Source organism: Megalopta genalis, chromosome 10 (assembly GCF_051020955.1).
Source record: "Megalopta genalis isolate 19385.01 chromosome 10, iyMegGena1_principal, whole genome shotgun sequence".
NCBI classification, from domain to species: Eukaryota; Metazoa; Arthropoda; class Insecta; order Hymenoptera; family Halictidae; genus Megalopta; species Megalopta genalis.
Window position 1 is genome coordinate 10,714,900 of NC_135022.1, and position 22,372 is coordinate 10,737,271.

At 35.0% G+C, this 22,372-nt stretch overlaps 3 protein-coding genes across 3 annotated transcripts; all 3 read left to right on the plus strand.

Moving 5' to 3' along the window:
• The first annotated feature begins 217 nt into the window (after positions 1–217).
• On the plus strand, positions 218–1,920 carry RpL8 (ribosomal protein L8). The gene is made up of 5 exons (XM_033470110.2): positions 218–339; positions 619–766; positions 969–1,110; positions 1,189–1,502; positions 1,692–1,920. The coding sequence occupies exons 2-5, from the start codon at positions 629–631 to the stop codon at positions 1,869–1,871; spliced, it is 774 nt and encodes a 257-aa protein (XP_033326001.1). The 5' UTR covers positions 218–339; positions 619–628; the 3' UTR covers positions 1,872–1,920.
• A 406-nt stretch (positions 1,921–2,326) lies between these two features.
• bel (ATP-dependent RNA helicase bel) lies at positions 2,327–14,181 on the plus strand. The gene is made up of 9 exons (XM_033470109.2): positions 2,327–2,667; positions 3,311–3,392; positions 3,599–4,167; positions 4,246–4,718; positions 4,830–5,134; positions 5,212–5,511; positions 5,599–5,865; positions 6,016–6,110; positions 6,495–14,181. Exons 1-9 carry the CDS (start codon positions 2,623–2,625, stop codon positions 6,498–6,500), a joined length of 2,142 nt encoding a protein of 713 aa, XP_033326000.2. The 5' UTR covers positions 2,327–2,622; the 3' UTR covers positions 6,501–14,181.
• Positions 14,182–18,350: 4,169 nt separating this feature from the next.
• P58IPK (dnaJ homolog subfamily C member P58IPK) lies at positions 18,351–21,831 on the plus strand. Its single transcript, XM_033469808.2, has 6 exons — positions 18,351–18,547; positions 18,623–18,733; positions 18,846–19,045; positions 19,145–19,470; positions 19,694–20,037; positions 20,120–21,831. The coding sequence occupies exons 1-6, from the start codon at positions 18,499–18,501 to the stop codon at positions 20,536–20,538; spliced, it is 1,449 nt and encodes a 482-aa protein (XP_033325699.1). The 5' UTR covers positions 18,351–18,498; the 3' UTR covers positions 20,539–21,831.
• The last annotated feature ends 541 nt before the right edge of the window (positions 21,832–22,372 follow it).

Consider the following 22,372-nt stretch of genomic DNA (forward strand, 5'->3'; position numbering starts at 1 on the left):
ATGTTTTTAAACGTTTTAATACGGTTATAAATTTACTAGTTGAAATTGTACCATTTACACTAAGTTCTGCATTCTCCATGACTACATTTTTAAATTACATAAAAAGTCTTCTCTTGCATATAAAAAATAGAGCGTGTTACACCATGAATTCCTCATAATATTTTCTACATTGGAAATATCAAAATAAACAAAATTCTTGACAAATATTATTCGCTTATACATCAGTAAATTCTTAAATCTGTATTACTTTGGCGGGCATGCAATGCAGCCAACTTAAAAATCACAGCATACAAAGAGACTTCCGGCTGCATCTTTCTCTGTTTGATATCGGTTCATTTGGTATGTGACCAGCTTATTTTCTGCCGCATTAAAATCCTCTTAAATTCATGAAACGGCAATACATCCATCGAAAAGTTGTTTTGATTAAAGATGCTTAGTCGATTTCTTCGATGTTCTAATAAATATTTTTACTAGTTGAGAGAAATTTGTGTTATATTTTAGTTGTCCCGTTTTGAGGTTATATTGTGCCAACCAGCAGTCCATAGTGTCACGTTTTGTATTATACTGTACGCCTTTTAGTGAAGAAGTATTTTACCGTGTTTAATTATTTCTGTGCAGGTTTTAAACCATGGGCAGAGTAATTCGTGCTCAGCGAAAGGGTGCTGGGTCTGTTTTCAGATCCCACACAAAAAGGAGAAAGGGAGCACCCAAACTTCGTTCTCTGGATTATTCTGAAAGGCATGGATACATCAAAGGTGTTGTAAAGGTTTGTATAATTTCGTAATTTAAGTTTTTGTTTAGAGTTTTTACATCAACTTAGAGCATACGTATGATGAATTCTATTTTATCTCCTCTGATTAATGCTGAAGTAAATGTTAGAGGCTCTTTCTGAAAATGTTTTTATGCTTCGTAAAAGAACACTTACTCTAAATAAATCGTTTCACATAATTGTTTTATTTCTTTTGTAGGACATTCTCCACGATCCTGGTCGTGGTGCACCTTTAGCTGTTGTACATTTCCGTGACCCATACAAGTTTAAAACACGCAAAGAATTGTTTATTGCACCTGAAGGAATGTACACTGGACAGTTCCTATATTGTGGAAAGAAAGGTAAACAAATACATAAAGTAATTTTTAAAATGCTATGAAAATTACGATAGATAATAAGCAACTTAAAATGTATTTCAGCAAATCTTCAAATTGGAAATGTGATGCCTGTTGGTCAAATGCCTGAGGGTACTATCGTTTGTAATTTGGAGGAAAAGACTGGCGATAGAGGCCGTTTAGCTAGAGCATCTGGAAACTATGCCACAGTTATTGCTCACAATCCAGATACAAAGAAAACCAGAGTAAAATTACCATCTGGTGCCAAGAAAGTCATTCCATCCAACAACAGAGCTATGGTTGGCATTGTTGCTGGTGGTGGACGTATTGACAAGCCGATTCTTAAAGCTGGCCGTGCTTATCATAAATATAAGGCTAAGAGAAACTGTTGGCCAAAGGTACAGAATTTCATAATACAAACAAATTTTAATATTTTACTGAGAATATTTGAAAATGAATGATGCTTTTAGACATTTGAAAACTGAAAATTACTTATTGTGGACGATTTTTACTGAGTCATACAAATGTTTATTAATACGATAATCTTCTTAGTGTATGATATTTTAAATCCTTTTATTAATTTATAGGTTCGTGGTGTTGCTATGAACCCTGTTGAGCATCCTCACGGTGGTGGTAACCATCAACATATTGGTAAAGCATCTACAGTTAAACGTGGAACTAGCGCTGGTCGTAAGATTGGTCTTATTGCTGCGCGTCGTACCGGAAGAATCAGAGGAGGAAAAACCGATACCAAGAAAGACGATTAAACCTTGATTAAATTTCGAAACTTGTACAATAAAAACGATAAAAATACCATTGCTTCGCGTATAAAATTACTTATATCTAACATGTCCATGACCCTTTGATCCTATGAAATTTTGAAACATTCAAAATGCACTAAATGATATTCGTGATAGTTCCTCGTTTCTTTTTGAATATTATTACGTAGCCCACGGTAAAGCCTGAATTTAGCTCTATAATTCGCTCTGAAATGTGATTATTATCTTGAATATAGGTATCAATAAACAGTAAATTGAATGGGTAACACGAATACGTTCACAGACTTCATTTCAATATCATGTATAAAGTATAAATCTAAGTTTTAAAACACATGTATTACGGCGAAAATAATAGGAATGATAAATATCAAGAAAATTATCCAGCAGAGTGTGCTCTTATAGTTTTCGCAATATCCGGCGGAAATAAGTTGTCAGCCATCTTGCTAGCAGTATTTCGGCGCTCGGCCATTTTTGTTGCGTCGACGTCAAGTGTGGCCAGAGGCCTTTCATAGTAGAGAGTCTTCGAATTTCCTTTGCATCGAAGTAGCGACAAGCGGATACTGTAAATTGTAACAACTTGACTTAATCGACAAGTTTCGTTCGTAGATCAGCAAAGAGCGGAAGGAGAGAGGAAAGGAGCGAACAATTGAAATTTTTTGCTTGGTGATTGTCTAGGCGAGAAACAGCTAAAGAGCTTCTGCGGCAGAGCCACGAAAAATACGCACCGAGGCGGAGTAATATGAGTAATGCAGCCAACCAGAATGGATCAGGTCTAGAGCAGCAGGTAAAATAGAGAAATAATTTCGTCTCCTACATTTTTGACAACCGTTTCTCTATTCACCCTCTCCATTCAAGCTTTCATTGTTCCATGTTATTCAAAACTTTCGTTTCAAGCAATCATGTTCGAACGCGGATGCGCGTAATTTCATAACCTACATCCCCGTGATTTATTTAATCCCGCGTCTTTCCTTCGTCGTAAAAAGTTTTATAGACTCGGGTCATCGTTGAGATCGTTTGTGACGTACAGCTTTGTAATGGCGGCAACCAATTCTGGGAACAGCATGCCTCGTGCCATGACGCACTCTCGCGTTGCTTTTATATCATGTTGTAGTGCTCATGATTAGGTACATTGTACACGTTACACATATTTTTTGGTTTTCTTTATTATGACCTACTTGATTATGTCTATTAAATTTCAATATTCTTGCGTTTTCAAATTTTAGTTGCGCTCTAATAACGATTTTTAGCATATAAACAGTAATGATTACAATGACCTACTATTATTCAATAAAGCATGTAGTACTTGACTGGTACACATCATACTTTTAATCTGTAATTTATAGATTTTTGTTAAATACATTTCGAAATTTCAGTTTATAATATCTTTTAGCCGTTGAGATTCTAATTATTTATATTTTGCATTTTAGTTAGCTGGTCTGGACTTGTCAGGCTCCCGCCAACCAAGTGGGGGCCGCTACGTACCACCACACCTACGAAATAAATCCGGAAGTGAGTATTTTCTTTTACATCTTATTTAAATTGCATAGTAGATTTTGCTTGGAAATGAACATTTTATTTAATTTATAATAAGATGAGGTGATGCTACTGAAAGGATTCATGAGTCAGTGAAACCTCTTGGTGATGCTGTATTCATTATTCAAAAATACTCGTAGGTGTGAAGGGATATGATATATTGAGCCAATGATTGCTCGTAGGTAACGGTCCTTCGGCAGGAGATCAGCATTCTTCCAATTCAAGATCATATTCTGAGAGAGATCGAGGCGGTGAACGTGATCGTGAAAGGGAAAGAGATAGAGACCGTGATAGGGGCAGAGGTGGTTCAGATTATAGGGAGCCGCGAAATTCTCGCGATGTCGATTTTGGAAACTTTGGCAACTATGGTGGACGTAACAGACGTAGCGGGCCTGAGGAGAATGGACGAGATTATAGATTCCCCAATTCCGAGCGCGATCGACCTCGTGATCGCCCGGCTAGCTCCGGCAATGATAGTTGGGCACAACCACCTAGGAATAACCGCTGGCCAGAAACAAGAAACGATCATAGAATGGGTAGCGGCGGCGGCGGCGGTGCTGGTAGATGGAAGGACGAGAGGGAAGGAGGCGGAAGAAGAAATTCCGAAATTGACTGGACGATTCCTACTTCCAGAGACGAGCGACTGGAGGTGGAATTATTTGGTACTGGGAATACTGGTATTAACTTTAGTAAATATGAGGATATCCCAGTTGAGGCTACTGGAGACAATATACCTCCACACATCACATCTGTAAGTTCGAACTTTTTGTAAAGGGACATACCTGAAGTCAGAATATATGCTAACTACTTGTTCATGTTATTTAAAAAGTTCGACGAGGTTAAGCTGACGGAGATAATAAAGAACAGCATTACTTTGGCTGGTTATGATAAGCCTACACCCGTACAGAAGTATGCGATACCGATCATCATTGGACGTCGTGATGTTATGGCCTGTGCCCAAACGGGGTCTGGTAAAACAGCGGCCTTTTTAGTGCCAATATTGAATCAGATTTATGAAAGTGGGCCACGTCCACCGCCAGCACATGTCAATTCTTCTGGCAAGCGCAAACAGTATCCACTAGGTCTAGTATTAGCACCTACGAGAGAGCTTGCCACTCAAATATATGACGAAGCAAGGAAATTTGCGTATAGATCACGTATGCGTCCCGCTGTAGTATACGGTGGTTCCAATATTGTAGACCAAATGCGAGAACTAGATCGTGGCTGCCATCTTCTTGTAGCAACACCTGGCCGTCTCGTAGATATGCTGAGCCGGGGTAAAATTGGTTTACATAATTGTCGGTACGTAGGGATTTTTCTAATGAATACACGAGCAAGATAAGTATTGGGAAGAATTTTAGATTCTCAAACGTTTAACTTAGTTTTAATAAAAGATTAAATTCTGTATATTAGATATTTAGTATTGGATGAAGCAGATCGAATGTTGGATATGGGTTTTGAACCACAAATAAGACGTATAGTCTTGCAAGATACAATGCCTCCGACTGGGGAACGACAGACACTTATGTTCTCAGCTACGTTCCCGAAGGAAATACAGATGTTAGCTAGGGACTTCCTTAGCAATTATGTCTTCTTAGCTGTGGGCCGCGTGGGCTCTACATCTGAAAATATTACTCAGAAGATTGTATGGGTAGAAGAACATGACAAGCGTTCATATTTGCTTGATCTGCTTCAAGCTAGCAACTTTTCAGATCCTTGTAAGCTAAACAAATTTTGTAGATGCATACTCATAATAATATGTAATCGGCTATGAGCAAATAAATTACACATTTAGCTGCTGAATCTTTAACTCTGGTGTTCGTGGAGACAAAGAAGGGTGCAGATATGTTAGACGAGTATTTGCATCAGATGGGATATCCGGTTACCAGTATTCATGGTGACCGTACCCAGCGCGAACGAGAAGAAGCTTTACGACGCTTCCGTGCTGGTAAAGCGCCAATACTTGTTGCAACTGCCGTTGCTGCCCGTGGGCTTGATATTCCACACGTGAAGCATGTGATCAACTTTGATTTACCAGGCGATGTTGAAGAATACGTTCATCGAATTGGTCGTACCGGCCGTATGGGCAATTTAGGTGTGTTTGCGTTTCTGTAAAAGATATAACCTGCTTTTATTTTACGTATATTCCATAATAATAATGTTCTTATTGTTTTTCTAATAGGTCTAGCAACATCGTTTTTCAACAATAAGAATCATAACTTGGTGCGTGATTTAGTATCTTTGTTACTTGAGGCTAACCAAGAACTCCCACCGTGGTTGGACGATATGTTCAATGAAGTAAGATATTCTGGTGGTGGATCCCGACGGGCTGGTGGCAGCACTAAAGGACGATTCAGTGGAGGATTTGGCGCAAGAGACTACCGCCAACAGCCGAGTTCCGGGCCCGTTCGCAATAACGGTTCCTCTAATAGACCCGGCAGTTATGGAGGTCAGTAGTCACATATACTGGCTGTATCTTTTAAACTATTTTCATCGGTTTTTATTATTATTTGATTTATTTTAATAACTTACATTTTTGTACACCGAACGTGTTGTATAAGAGTTAATATTACGATTTCTTATGTTCCTTTCTTTGCAGGGAATTATGGAGGATATGGCGGCAACTATAACAGTTCATCACATAACAATTCAGCTAACAACGGAAACAGCAATGGCACCGATTGGTGGATACAGGTATCGGACACGTAATCATCAACATTTAAAAATTTTCACTCTTTAACATTATTATTACTGTACACGTAAATTCAAACGTATGTAAGAAAGACACGTTACGACATACACATTGGACATTAAGTGCACGTGTATTTTTGCTCGCGTATATACATATACACAACACAAGACAGACAGTAATCACGTATAATACATCACGTTCGCTGACTGCCTGAGCACGACAATTTTTGAACTTAAACAAGAAAAGTAATAATCATGTTTATTCTCAATTCCACAAAAAAGAAAATAACTTTAAAAAAAGCAAAAATATATAAAGAGATATATACATTATAATACTTTTATTCGCGTGTGACGGAACGTTTTGACAAATCCTAAGGGCAATTTCAGCATTAACAACTGGGAAGGACAGTGACGCGTGGAAGGCAGTGATCTCGTTTCGAAAGCATTCATGGAGGCATAGATGAGGATTTGTCAGGCACTAGACAAAGATATGTAAGATCCATCCAAAGTTTCGTTGCCGTGCGTGTTGAGAAACACAAGTAGTCTAAATCACTAATGAATCGAATCGTTATTGCCTAGACGAGGGCAGGACGATGCAACACATAGTAGGTGGAGGAACTTAGTAAAATTTTTTAGAACTCCTATCGAGACTATGGGGCTCGCTGCAGCTTCATTATTTAAATTTTCGAAGGATGTTATAGGCGTATCTTCGTGTATACCATGGCGTCTAAGAAAGAAATTAAATATAGCTTTAAAATGCACAAGTGCTCTAGTACAACCCGCCTGAAAGGCCAGTAACTTGTGTAGTTTGATTTAAGCTAATGGCGCCGTCTTCTTTTTTTGTTTCTTTTTCTTTTTGTTTTGTTAGTTTCTTTTTCTTTATTATTGATAATTTTTTTTTTAATGTAACGCACTTAACAAAACTTGACTAGACGCCTGGGATACGTCATATCATCGCCATCGCCATAGATTTCGCGACGATTCCTGTTTTTAAATTTACTATAATCCAGCGACGAATGGTACTTTGTTGTTTTGCCGTCCCCAGATACAGACGACGACGTTGCGCCGACAATATCATGGTTTAATCGACTGAATCGCGATGAAATATTCCACTTCTAGTCGAAGAGCTTTGATATTATGAGAAGGACACAGGCTGCGTCTTAGGATTACTTTTAGAAATCTTCGTTCGTATTTCTGTCTCGCGTCCTCTTAAATGATAAGTGAGCTTCAAGGTTCAAGAACACTGTATAAAACACAAATGCTCGTTTTTAAATCTAACTTAATTGAAAAATGGTGTGTTGTTTTAATTTAAAAGAAAAGAAAAATGAGAAAACTTTGGTCGCTGTATCTAGAGAGTAGGCTGTGTAACGTTTCCAGCAGAGCGCGTCAGGTATATTGTAATTCGTTGTACCTGAATCTTTTAATGTACTCTAATTAGAATTTCTAAACGTAACGAAGACGTTGTCCTGTAAAAAAAAAATGGTATGGTGCGTTATGAAGAAAAAAATGATTAAAAAGAAAGTCTTAGATCGCAGTTACTGGGTGCGAGTGCTCTACGAACGAAAGCATGACATTGTGAACGTATGACATCGTGAACGGGTTAGAGAAAAAAAAATGGTGAACACGGTTGCAGTTACAGACGGGGGTACAAACTTCAAAAGAGAGAGAACGAACACACGTACACTGTTAGTGGAGTTGGTTCAACTTTACAGGAAAGAGAATTAAAAAAATGGAAATAAAACGAACGAAAGAATAAAAAACTAACGATGAGAATTATACAAAGAAGCAAGCCCTTTGAAACAAGGAGGTGAAAGGCGCACTAATATTTTATAACTGTATTTATCAGTACGCTATATATATAGATATATATACATACTAAGTAATATTCGTAAATACATAAACATTAAAATAATTGAAAAACGACTGTGATATCGAACGATCTTGTGACATTCAATTTCCACGCGAATTGATGAACATGAACAATTTAACGAAATACAAATGCTAAATGTATTAATTAATCGGTATTGAATGTCAGGGAAAGCATAGAAAAGCTCAGTTTTGTTTGAGCCGTGAAGAAATGGGAATATTAAGTCGTTAAATGCATGATGAAGAAACCACGTGGCTGTTGTCCGATCGGGGAGGGCTGAACGCCTCGGCTCTTAAGTCCTGAAAAAAAGAACACGTTTTTTAGGGCATTGTTTCTACTTAAAAAAAAATGAAAATACGAAAAGAAAGAAGGAAGAAAACAAAGCGAAAAAAATGAAAGAATAATTGTATCGCGCATCAAACGGTATGGATGATGAACGGCGGAACGCGTCATTACTGGATGATGATGATGTTGGTAGGGCTTTACAGAATATCGATATCTTTTGTGCAAACGTCGGATTCTTACCTAAACCTATGTGAGAAAAAGTACAAATTCGATTTGCGTGACAACTGACAGGATTTTTAGACATGTCATAACTTATACCTGTTATATTAATAGATTTATAGTGCAATCGCGTGCGTGAATCGTATGCCGTGTGACCGTGGACCAAGGTGTGAATGCCCCCCTGCGACAGGGGGGGAGAAAGAAATAATGATTTCAACTAGAACATTTTCAAATAGTGTTACGATGGAAATATTGTTGGCTTCCGAACCATTAATGGTGTGTGTGGTCTATCAAATTCTCTAAATATGATTTCATCGTCGAGTTCATTTGTCAACTCGGAGGCCCTGCCAAGAACATTAACGAGAACCCACAGTGAAGAGTGACTATATCGATCATTTTTTTCCGTTATATATTTTATATATAGTGTACAACTCCTTTGCGGCAACAGGATGTTTCAGTTGGACGATCGAGTTCTGTCGAGAAAATAGTAGATCTTGCCGTAATACTACTACTATTACTACTACTATTACTACTACTACTATTACTACTACTGTTAGTATCGCTATTGCTATAATATTACTCTTAGTTACAATTATTACTGTTATAATATTCGTTTTCTGAATAATGTCTGCGTTGGTATATAGGTGTACACGAAACTTTTGCATAACGGCTCTGCGTTTTTGTGTTAATTTACACAGCGATAGAAAGAGAACGAGTATTACGGCGGCTATTGGACACTACTGTCCTGAATTGTTCCATATGTATATGTATATTTTCACTGTTCTTTACCAAATTGCGACCGTTCAAGCAATTCAGTGCGACCAACTTATACATACTAGAACTGTAAACAAGCTTCGAACTTGAAACTACGTCATATATTCTTAACGAAAACAATATTATCAAAAATATGCTTTGTATTCATCGACTAAGCATGTTTGCTCGGTCTTTTAAAGATCTTGTTTACTACTTCCAGATTAATCAAATTTTTGTCAAACTTGTCAGATCATTTAGTTACCAAAAATCAAAGTTTTGAAAGTTTGATAAAAATTGTTAATAGCATGTAACCTTGAAGTAGTAAGAAGCATTCGAAAATACAATGCAGTTAAATCAATGAGTAGGAAAATGTTCGCGTAATGGTTTTCGACAAAATAATAATGATATATCTAAGGAAGGAAATCACTAAATTCTTTTATTTAGCATTGTTTAGTTGAACTTGGAACTCGGTGCAAATTGTGTGTGACTGTCATAGATAGCCCCTGTGTATAGACAATATATACAGTCTAATCTTTACAATGCTTTTGAAATTTAACTTTTAAAATTTGATAACAACAATATATTGAGAATTCTGACGGTGCAGTACTCGCATTACAAGGAATTAAGAATTTAGATTTTGTACTTTGCATACTGTTAGCATTACATAAGAAAATTTGAATTGATTGCACAATCTGTTTATTGTTACCATTTATATAAGTCTACATTCTTCTGCAAAATATTGGTTTTCTTTACGTTATCGATAATTGCAATGTAACAATCGCAATATTAACACTAGAACTATCGGAGAAATCAAAATAATCCACTTTAGATTCTTTGTTTTACATTCATCGAAGCTCTAAACAATATCGATTCGTTTGTGTTTACATTATAATAAAAATTACGTCGTAAATTTTATTATAAAACATGATTTCTAATGCTCGATAAATCTCCTGTTAATATTGGACTTAACTCGAATACAACCTTCAATTTAGATACATCTTTGCTATCGGATGTGTCACCATTCTCAAATTTTGAACAATTCCTAACTTTATAAACCTGGCCAAGAGTCTATACCGCGCGTATTAAGAATATTTGAATAGTTCAGAATATTTAGTAGTGTACGAAGTTCGAGCATCCGAGCGTTTGCAGTTCTAAGGCACATTCGTGTTAGAAAACTATTTGTAATGACATTCCGGATTCTACTGTCCAATCGATCGCCAAACGCAACGAATACATATGACGCGTCGATGTGTAAGTTATTAGTCCTGTGCAGTTGGAAGATAATATGTTCATTTACGAGTAACATGGTGGACAGAGATCATGCAAGTAACATCAACTAATACGCAAAAATATTTTTATACTTATTTCTCTCCTAGTTATAACGATATTTTTATACACAACAGTGTTGGTCGCGTCGAGCAGTCATGGTGTATCGATTCCATGTATCTTTTTTTTTTCTTCTATTTTCCTTGTCGTCCATTCAACTGTATCGCAAGAGAAAATGATTGTATTACGAGCGGTTCAGTTGTCGGTACGTGATTTTTGAATGTGAAAAACTAGAAAAGAAAAAACGTCGAAATTTGCGAACTATAAAGGAATATATAGGTGTCCACCGCGTTTTCGTAGTCGGTATACGTGTAGAAATTCAACTACGGCATTATGATTTAGAAAAAGGTATTAAGCACCTTTAGGCGAGGTAGGCGAATGATGTAAAGAAAACAAACAAACGAAACTATTATTTATTAATGTTTTTAAGTATTTATTCTAGTTTTTTTCTCTCTCTTTCTGTTATTTCTCTCGGAAGGACAGTGGTCGCGTATTTCTACTGTACACACTAAAGTACCTTCGAATAATTATGTTTGGTCCTCTAAGGTATATCGGACGAGCAGCCTTAATAATAAACATGTACGAATCCACACAGAGCGGAACGATTAGAAGAAGCAGAAAAAAAACAAAGAAAACGATCAATTATAGTGCGAAACGAAGCAAACAAAAAAAAAATGTATCGTGAGAGAGAGAGAGAGAGGGGCGAAAAGCAAATCGTATAATGTAGAGAAAAAAAACGAAGGGCGAGGGGGAGGGGAGGGAACGTGAAAAGGGAAAAGAATTGGTGGTGGCGTTTGACTGTGACTGCAATCATTAACTACAAAGCAAAGAATGCGCAAGTTACGAAAGCACACATACACACAAGATAGAAACATATTGTAAATCCATATATTTATCATATACGCATCACGCAACAGCGTCGGGATAGAGAGACGGAGCACGCGAATGCGTCGCCGAAAACACAATCGTTGTCGCGTGCTGTAGCTATATATAATAGTTTCCTTTACCTTTATCTCTTTCTTTTTGTATTGTATTGTATTGTACTGTATCGTATCGTATCGTATACGTTACGCATGCTCGATGAATTCGAATATACTCGTGCGTTCGATTTGCTCTTGAGAGAGTGAAAGTGTGAGAGGATGTCGAGGATTATATGGAGGCAGGCAACGAGAGAGAGAGCGACACTTTTCTGAACGCGCTTGTAAGTCGTGTGTCTACTCGAGCAGCTTTTTCTTTATGTTTCCAAAAAAAGCGTAAAGGTAAAAACAAAGCAATATAATACTCAAGGGAGAACACATACACACAAAAAAAAAGAACGAGCGGTGAGAGGAGAAGCATCATCGAGCGAATTGTATGCGCGAGTGAAATACATGTGGAAGAAACAGACGAAACGAGAGAAACGGAGGATGATAGAAGAGCACACGCGTTTAGGGTGGTAACGAAAGTTCGTTAGGCGAAACAAGGCGGGATGGCAAACGAGAATAATGATAATGGAGGAAACGAATAACGAATGTCTTCGAACTTATTAACGAATGTTATTTCGAGTCGAGTTAGAAAAGAAAAAAAAAGCGTCGCTTGTTGGGTCGAGTGTAACGTGGTCGACGAGGCCCGCATTTAAAAGAAAACGATGAACAAAAGAGGAATTCAAGAAAGACCTTCGATTGGAAGCGTGTGTCGCACACGCTTCCTGCAAACGAGTCTCAATGGCTGTGCGCCCATATTATTCCACGGCCAATGACGCTCGTGTATCATTCAATTGTAACTAATGATACTACTATATACATACATATATATATATATATATATATATAAATATATATATATCCGTTTCACTCCGAGCGGTGAGCAAAATGGCAAAAGCGCGGGAGAAAAAGATGAGATAGGCGATGAGAGAAAGAGCAATGAAACGGAACGGTGAACGTACCATTCTGTCGGTCTCTTTATTAGTAATTGCACATTTACACGCTACATTAGGTGAACTGAGAAAAAAAATATGAGAAGTAGGAAAAAAAATCTGCAAACAACTGTACGTCGTACGGCTATTGAATGAATTAATAAAAATAAAGTGTCTGAAATTGAACAAAAATAGAAGGAAGTCAACTTAAAACCTTACGCAATGTGTATGGTACATATATATATATATATAAAAAAAAAAAGAAAAAGTATATATGCAAGGTATGTATATTTACATATGCAGAATGTGTCACTTGAAACTGGAACTTGATTTACTGTTTCTAACAATGCGAGAAGATTTCTTAAGAAAGAAAAAGTATTTATTTTGAGATATACTTTCGTTTGACTTCACGGTAATAAAATTGATGCATCCATGAAAATTAATGGTTTCCGATTGTGGATGATTCTGTTTGAAGAAAACACTGTGATAACTTTGAAGAAAAATCTGAATACGATATTTATGCAGAACATTTCTTTGAACTCTACATTTTGTTTTCTTTTGAACTTCTTGGGGAATCTTATTGATGGTACATAGAAGTTAAAAGACTCGCGCAAGAGCCTATCCGTTAAGTGGACTGAGTATTAGGGTTGACGCACCCCTAATCAGATTTATGTTCATAATTATTTAATGTATATTGATGTAACTATATAAATAACTAAATAAAATTGTCATCACTCAATGTGTTTCCAATATTAGAAAGGTAAAATTGATCATCATTTACAAATAAAATAAAAAATTAATATCAATCGAGTTGTGTTGCATTTTTTAAGTTCGTTCGTCCGTCCTGGATTTGTTAGAACAAGCATTTGTTCCAGTATTAAGTGATCTATTCTGCATATTCGTACATTCGATATGTATGCAGTTGTCGTTCATTAGCAGTAAGTTATGGTCGCATTGCAAAATGCATGTGCATCTCGTGCCGAGGTAAAAGAACACGTGTTTCCCGTGGAGAATGATGTAGATTGTCAACATTGTTACAAATACCTCATAAGAGACGATGGGTCTCGTGTATTATTTACATGTTTATTCATTTAGTGATTCATCCGTTTATTTATAGTATTATGCAAAACAAAAATGACAGAAGGATTCTACAAAGTGAATCGTCTAATAAACAAGGGAAAAAGATTATGCGATGCAGACTCTCTTTCTACGCATGCCTTTTTTTTACCCTCTAATTGACATAGAAATTAATAAACGCGCGTTACTTTGTGTATTGCATACGTAACGTAAACGAAATTTTTATTATATCGCTACATCATTTTGTTCTCCTATGCGACTAAAATTAAATTGGAAAGTTCGAAATAAAAATTGCATAATCTTTTGCGCTGGGAAAATTTCAATCCGCTATAATCGGCATACACGTTACACATTTATGTTGTATATTTTTCTGTATTCATCCTATCGATAGTGATAAAAGATGCTTTTCTTTAATAGACGAGGGAATATAATATTTATTCGGACACGTTTGTTTAGAAAAATATTTTAATCGGTTACCGAATAAGCGCATATTAATAAAACATACAATTTTTCAAAAACATTTGTGTGCGAGGCATTTTTTTTTGTTTTTGGATTCTAACGGTAATTTTGGAATGTGAGGAAGTATGTATCCCGTGTTAATTTATAATCTTCAGTAAGGAACGTAACTGAAATAAATTTTTAATAAATGTTTAGACGCGAATCCATTGATTTCTATGAATGTCGGTCTGGCAACCCACGTGATAGTTGGATTGATTGTCAGAAAAGCTGGATGAATCATCGTCTGCGTATCATCTTTCACGAGCTATCGTAGATAACAAACAAAGGATTAAGTTCAACAAATAGTTTCTATCCGATGCATAATAGCCCACAATTTTGTAGTTCGGCAAGCATTCCCGTTCAGCGGGGTGAGAAAATCGATCCTTTAAATAGTATATTTTCCACGCATAACTTATTTAATATAATTTGCTAAAACAGTATACGTCAATCTCTTGAAATATCGACGTTTAACATCTTTAAGCGATCAATGCAAATATGCAAAATTGGCAAACTAACAAATACATAATATTTCAATGCCAGCAAGGTGACCACAGAGATACGACTAAATTGCGTTATGTAAGCTACATTTGTCTCCATTTTTCGTCAGGCATAGCTGCTTGAAGATATGTGCTACATACGTATTTTTCTCAAAATTACGTTTTTCAAATTTGCTGCTATGATTTGATAATGAATTGATGAATTTCCTTTATAAATTATATATTATTATTATATATATAATAATATATATAATTCTATTATATATTAATATATAATAATAATAATAATATATAATTTATATATAATAGTATATAGCAGCCAATTATATATATATATATAAATAATATAATTATCTACAATACTTTTAAATTATATATGTACATATAAAATAGAAATCCCTTTACGTCTACAATACTTTCGTTTTTAATGCATAAAGACGTTTCAATTTTAATGAATTTTTGCTCTACACGACTGCAACATTTTGTTAATCAATTTTTCTTCTGCATAATTCTAGTCCGTAAGATAACCGCTTTTATGCACACGCATAAAGATATTGGATTATGCTTTTTTTTAGAATGCATACGGCAACTTAAAAATTGTGGCGTCCATGAAAAAATGTTAATAATAATAAAGATAGTTGCCTAAACACACATTGCGCTATGTTATTGTTATGTGCCGAACAGTATTTTTCATCTTATTTTTCTTTCCGTCCGACGAGTATCTAGTCGATAATACGTATTAGATGGGAGCTCCCTAATCGCTCGTGGAAACGGTTTTTGATGATGTTGGGTTTGGTCCCACGGGCTAATGTTAATATAATGCATTCCTTCCTTGGAGTCAACGTGTGATCCTCTATCGGTATTCACTCAGTCCAAAAAATTAAGAATTCCGACCCAAATTGTGAGATCGTGAGGTCTCACGATATCGCGCGAGTACAAGGAAATTCGCGAAATTAACGAAGACGGATGAGAAAAGAAAGGGAAAAGGTTCACTCGTGCCTATTGACCGCTTAACACGTTGAATGCCACGCCGATTTTACAGAAATTGTCCGTGGCGCCGCGATGAATTTTCTTTTATGTGATGAATATAATGTTGAAATATTATCTGCAATAGATAAGTTACAGTGTATAACCATGTTTGACATATTAATTGCGACAGGGCTCACTGTTTCAATTGACGATGGCAATAATACAAAATTTTAGATGTTGACATTTGTTTGAAATTATATATATTTCTATCAATTTGGGCGCGCCGGTCACCGGTGACCCCCATGGCATTCAACGTGTTAATTAACGAATCTCGATCCTGCGTGTGGCAAACTCGCGACCTAATTCGCTAGTGATAGCGATACAGTGTAAACAATTTCAGAGTAGGCTTAACACTGGTCTTCGCACTTCACCGTGAGTGCGAAACTGCGGCATTCTTTGACGTGCAATCGCGAGTCGTGGGTCCTTGAGATGTTCAAGTTTAAGCATAGTTTGTCGCGTTCATTGAAAATTATGTCCTTCAGTTCGGGTAAAAGTCTTCATCCGCGCATAAAAAGCATTAGCTCAATCTATCAAATTTATATTTATTATTTTTTTAAATTCTTCTAATTCCTAACTTTCATTATTTCATTTAATTGAGTTCATTATTTATAAAGTTAGTGAGTGAATTTCATCTTTACTTCTCCCAGGACTACTCCCGATAGTATAGAAAGCGTATCTTCAAGACCATTAAAATCATTCTTACGTTTGGTGAGTAAACTCTATCGTTCTCTTCCAATATTAATATTTAATGTGTGAAAGAAACGTAAATGCGTATCAACAATTATATTTCTATACGTTTATTCTGATAATAACGTTTTAATTTCAATATATTTTATTTTGTCGTACAATTAAAAAAAAAAATATATATATATATATATCAACAATTATATTTCTATATGTTTATCCTGATAATAACGTTTTAATTTCAATATATTTTATTTTGTCGTACAATTAAAGAAATATATATATATATATATATATATATATATATATATATATATATATATATATATATCAACAATTATATTTCTATATGTTTATCCTGATAATAACGTTTTAATTTCAATATATTTTATTTTGTCGTACAATTAAAAAAAAATATATATATATGTCATTTTTCATTTTTTATTAACATTGATTCCAATCGTATTTCAATACTTTTATCATGAAAATTGTACCAACCCTCCTACAATTAATCTAATATCGATCTTACGAATGGGGCCTGTATGGAACTAGCGCAATTGCGAGAACTTATAAATATAAATTATTCTTCGCGCAAGTTTCTTTGCTGTTCATTCGTCGCTTTGTAATATTAATGTTTGATCTATATCCATACTGCTCATTATCTATTCGTATCTCAGTATCTCATATCTTGCTTCCATAATAAATTGGCAGAGCAGTCCGAACAGATGTGCGCGCGCCGAACTTACCGCGAACAGAACATACACATATGTACATATATGATGTTTTGTATACTGAAATAAGATGCAGAAGTTTGATTACGTATTCTTCTCAAAACCATGTTTTTTAAATCGGTTGCCTGCTGATATCTCGATAATGAGTTCCCTTTATATTTTATATATTTATATAATATACACATATGTATACAATATGTATACATATAATAGAGATTCCTTTATCTTATGAATTACAATTATGCCAATATCTACAGTACTTTCCTTTTTAATATATAAAAACGTTTCAATTTTAATAAATTTCTGCTTCGCACGACTGCCATTTTGTTAATTAATTTTTCTTCTGCACAATTCTAGTGCAGAAGTTCCATATGCATAAATAGATCGAAAAACGGTATAACTTTTTCAAAACTGTATTAAACGATATGAATTTTTGTTTAGTTGTTAGAGAGGCCAATCTACTAGACAATGACTATAATATATTTTTTTTTAATTTTGCTATTACTTGGAATGACAAAAAAATTACAAAGCTCATGTTTTTTTATTTGAGCTTATAACGAAAATTGAAAAACTGCATTTTGTAGATCTCGGTAACATATATGCATGCTGAAACATTCACTGAAATCGGTTGACGCATAATCAAGCTAGAGACACTGAAAGATGTAAAACCTGTTTTTGGTTGAAAGTCATGAAATACTGTGATTTTCGCGATTTTTAATTGTTCACAACTTATGTCAGTTGAGATCTATAGAATGTATTTTTTAAATGTTCGTTATGGGCTCAGATCAAAAAATTTGAGAAACGTGAATTTTTTATTTTTTTGTCATTCCAAGTAATAACAAAACTTAACAAAAAATATTATATATTATTTATAATATTATTTTATATTATATAATATTATAATATATATATATATATATATATATATATATATATATATATATATATTAAATATTATAATATCTAAAAAAAATTCAAGTCATTTAGTCCAGTTTTAAAATAGTTATACCGTTTTTCAAGTTTCCATATTCATATGCTCGCTGCTGTACATATAAGATATTAGATTACGCTTTTTTGTAGAATGTGTTCATTAATTTAAATTGTGACATCCATGAAAGTGTTAATAATAACAAAGATATTATTTTCGTAAAGATTACGAAAAGTAGTATACTATACTATATACTATACTATACTGTACTTGAAGTATAGTCAAATATGTATACAAAATGTTCAAAGATTAGACCCATAAAAGCGGAAGCATTTTTTATTTCATAAATTGCTGAAAATTGACGGCTCCGAATGGGAATGCATACGCTTTATATTCGTGTAGGTGTAAATACGTAGTGTGTAGTGGGAGGGCAATTCTGTTGGACCAACTTGGACCAATCATATAAGACCACGATCGCAATGGCGGTGTGGCTGATCAGTTTTGCATTATCTGGTGGTTGAGTGGAGGCTTGTAAAGCCAACGGGTCTATCTTCTTGTTTAGTGAACTGTTTGTATTATCGTCTTTCAATTTTGTATTCAGTCATGTACCATTGCGGTTTGTTACTGGTCTTATTGGATCTGTCTTTAGACGGTAAATAATCCTAACCTGCAGTATCTTTGCGTATAATTATTTTAAAGTATAATAGTTAATGAGTTTGCATTGCAGTGGTTGGCAGTGTGTCTCAAGCAGAGATTAACAGACATTTGGAATTAGGTAAAGAATTTTTAGCGAGAGGTCAGTTACAAGATGCACTGACACATTACCATGCAGCTGTTGGTGAGTTTTGTCTCCAATTTTAATAGTTACACGTTTTCATAACCATCGTGGTAATTCGAAATATCGTTTCGCACTGTGAGTTCAAAATATTGTAGGATGTTATTTTTTGCAGAGGGTAGTCCGAACAATTATTTAACATACTATAAAAGAGGCATAGTATATCTAGCATTACGTAAAGCTAAGCTTGCGCTCCTCGATCTTGACAAAGTTTTGGAGCTAAAGCCAGATTTTACATCTGCAAGGTTACAGCGAGGTAATGTGCTACTTAAACAGGCTGAATTCTCTAAAGCAGAAGCAGATTTTCGAAGTGTGGTAAGTACAACTACGATTGTAAGCTTAGTTCTGCCATTTTAATAATTCGTATGGTTTTGTTATGGTGCTTTCATATTTTATTTGATGTTTCTTTTATAGTTGAAAGTAGAACCGCAGAATAATGAAGCTCTAAATGCCTTATATAAAATTGCACCTGCACAAGAAGATTTAGAAATTGTAAAAAAGTTAATAAGAGATCAAGATTATACTGCAGCTGTGCGACAACTAACTAGACTTATTGAACTATGTCCTTGGGCAGTCGAACTTAGGGAACATAGAGCAGAATGCTATGAAATTCTTGAAGATTATACAAGTGCAATTTCTGATGTGCATTCCACAACTAAGTTACAATCCGATAACACTAATGGTTTCTTCAAATTGGCAACTCTACGTTACCATCTTGGACAAGTAGATGAGTCATTGAAGTAAGTAACAATAATGATAAATGAGGGAGACTGGTTAGGCCGATAACAATAAAGTGACTATTATGACATTTATTTAAAAATATCATCCTACGCTATGTTAGTACTACTGTTGATGAAAATAAGAAAGAATCGACTTCTTGGGGTTGGTTAACCAGGCTTCCTCTTTAAGATAAAACAAATATTTAATGCAGAAGATTATTCAACGGAAGTTCTATTTATTTAGGGACATTCGAGAATGTTTAAAGCTTGATCCGGAGCACTCAAAGTGTTTCTCATTTTATAAAAAAATTAAGAAGATAGCTAAGTTATTAGCAGATGCAGAAAAATTCGAAAAAGGAGGAAAGTACGACGACTGTATAGGTTCTGGTCAATCTGCATTGAAACTTGAACCAAGCATAGGCAATGTTCGTTTTTTCGCCCATCAACTTCTTTGCAAATGTTATACCAGCAGCTTGGATACAGATCAGGCAATTACTAATTGTCAAGAAGCGCTAAAAATGCGAAAAGAACCTGACGTGTACTGTGACAGTGCAGAGGCGTATCTCGCTGCTGAAATGTTTGATGATTGTAAGTCATGCTTGTGTTATAATTTTTCCCACTACTTTTACCGGTTACAGGTACAATTAACATAATTATTACTTTAAAACAGCGATAAGAGAATTTAAGGAAGCTTTAGAAATTGACTCAAGCTCGCAAAGGGCGAAGCAAGGTCTTCACAAAGCACAACAGCGTCAAAAACTGTCGGAGTCACGAGATTATTACAAAATCCTGGGGGTGCCAAGGACAGCTTCAAAACGAGACATCATTAAAGCGTACAGGAAGGCCGCGCAGAAGTGGCATCCTGATAACTTTCAAGAAGGAGAGGAAAAGAAACGGGCGGAGAAGAGGTTTATTGACATCGCAGCTGCCAAAGAAGTATTAACAGACGATGAGAAACGAGCAAAATTCGACCAAGGAGAAGATCCCTTGGACCCAGAGTCAGGGAAACACCAGCATGGCTCGAACCCCTTCCAAGAATTCCACCACTTCCATGGTTCTCCCTTCCAATTCAAATTTCATTTCTATTAATAGCTGTTGTTTTCCTATTCGATGGAATTTGTCTAAGGAGAAGACCATTTAAACTTTGAACCCAGAATCAGTCAAAAATCAGCATGGTTCCAGTCCCTTCTAATTATCACTTCCATGGTTTCACCATGAACTACCTTCCATTTTAAGTTCCGTTTCGATTGTCAGCTGTTGTATTTATTTCCTAGTTTACTACTTTCGTACCGGTTGCGTTTATCCTAACGGTGGTAGCTCGAATATAACGACAAAATTATGTTACCGTCGTTCGCTACACTTTAGCTAAAATTTTATTTTGCTAATCTACCTCTTTGGTAGTCACGCATGTTGCAACAACGTGGAAACGGAGGACTGTACAAGGGAAAATGTCAATCATTCAGTAAATTGACAAATAATTAAGTGAAAACGCATTGAAACAAGTTTAGTTGTCCGAAAAATCGCGACTAACAAAATTTAATCTGTACGTAATACAAACAACGCCTACACGTAATAGAATACGTTATTTATTAATGATGCGTGAGCAATACTGGAATGCCAATTCCAGGTAAGTTGGCTTACCGAACATTACTGTGAATGAACGTCGTAGATGATACAGACTGATCATGTAACTAGTTTGAAATGAACATTTTCTCACTCAAGAAATTTCGTGCCAGCAACATGTGAACCGGATGCCGTGTTTGAACTCGCGTCTTGATGAAACTCAAAGATGTACTATAGTGACACTGCCACATCCGAGTGTTACGATGGACTGTGGATCATTCATTTTGAATAGCTCGATTTTCTGCGACGATCGTGTTGAATGAATATTACGAAAGTCATTTTTGCAGTAATACAGTCGTCGGGTACAAACACACTTGTTCCAAGTGTGAATAGCATAATAGTTACTGCATAATACTATGCACTGGCTGTATATGACATTTATAAAAAAAAAAAGTATGTAGGACAGTGCTGTGAGCATGTGTTGTGTTCGCATGAGTGCAAGAGAATTTTCTGTAAATACTGTAATCTCTGATATTTGTTTAAATATATTTGAATAATTTATACAAAGACACTCGTATCATTTGTATATAAAGTCTACGGGCATTTTTATACAAAATACAGAAAAATGCGTCGTGTACAATATTCGTTTCTTTAATACCGGCTTTATTGCATCAAACGTACTTCTACATAAGGATTTGGTCTTTAATGTTTTCTTGTCGATATTGAATAATATGAGTAATGAATTTTTCATTTGTATTTATTCACCTACTTGATGAAACAACAGAATTATACTGAAATATATTATAAATTGGTTATAAATATTGTGAAACGATCATAGTTAATTTATACCGACACAACGAAACACATTCATTTTATTTCAAATATAAATGTATCGTTTTTCGAAATAATATTTCTAGAATTAATTTCACATTTTATGGTGCTAAAATTTATCATCTTAATTTCCAGTTTGCATATTCAAAGAAAAATTTTGGATTTACAAGATAATAGTATATATTAATTCTACCTCTGTTCTCAGGTATATATATATAATTTATCTTGTATAACAAGAATTCTTATTAATTTGTCCCTTTGTACATTTACTTTCACATTTACTTATACATCGATAACATTATAAGTTAAGAATGATTCACGTACTAATTTGCTTTCGTTTGTCAAAATAATTAAACGATATTTTTCACATACATTTTCACCTCCTACTGTTGTATATCCCTATCGATATTATTAAACGCTTATTTTGTATTACATCTTTGTAGTACTTGGCAAATATATCGCGCAAAATATCATTATAAGATGAGTATGTTCGATTGATTTTGAAGTATATGTCTGCATAATATTTTAC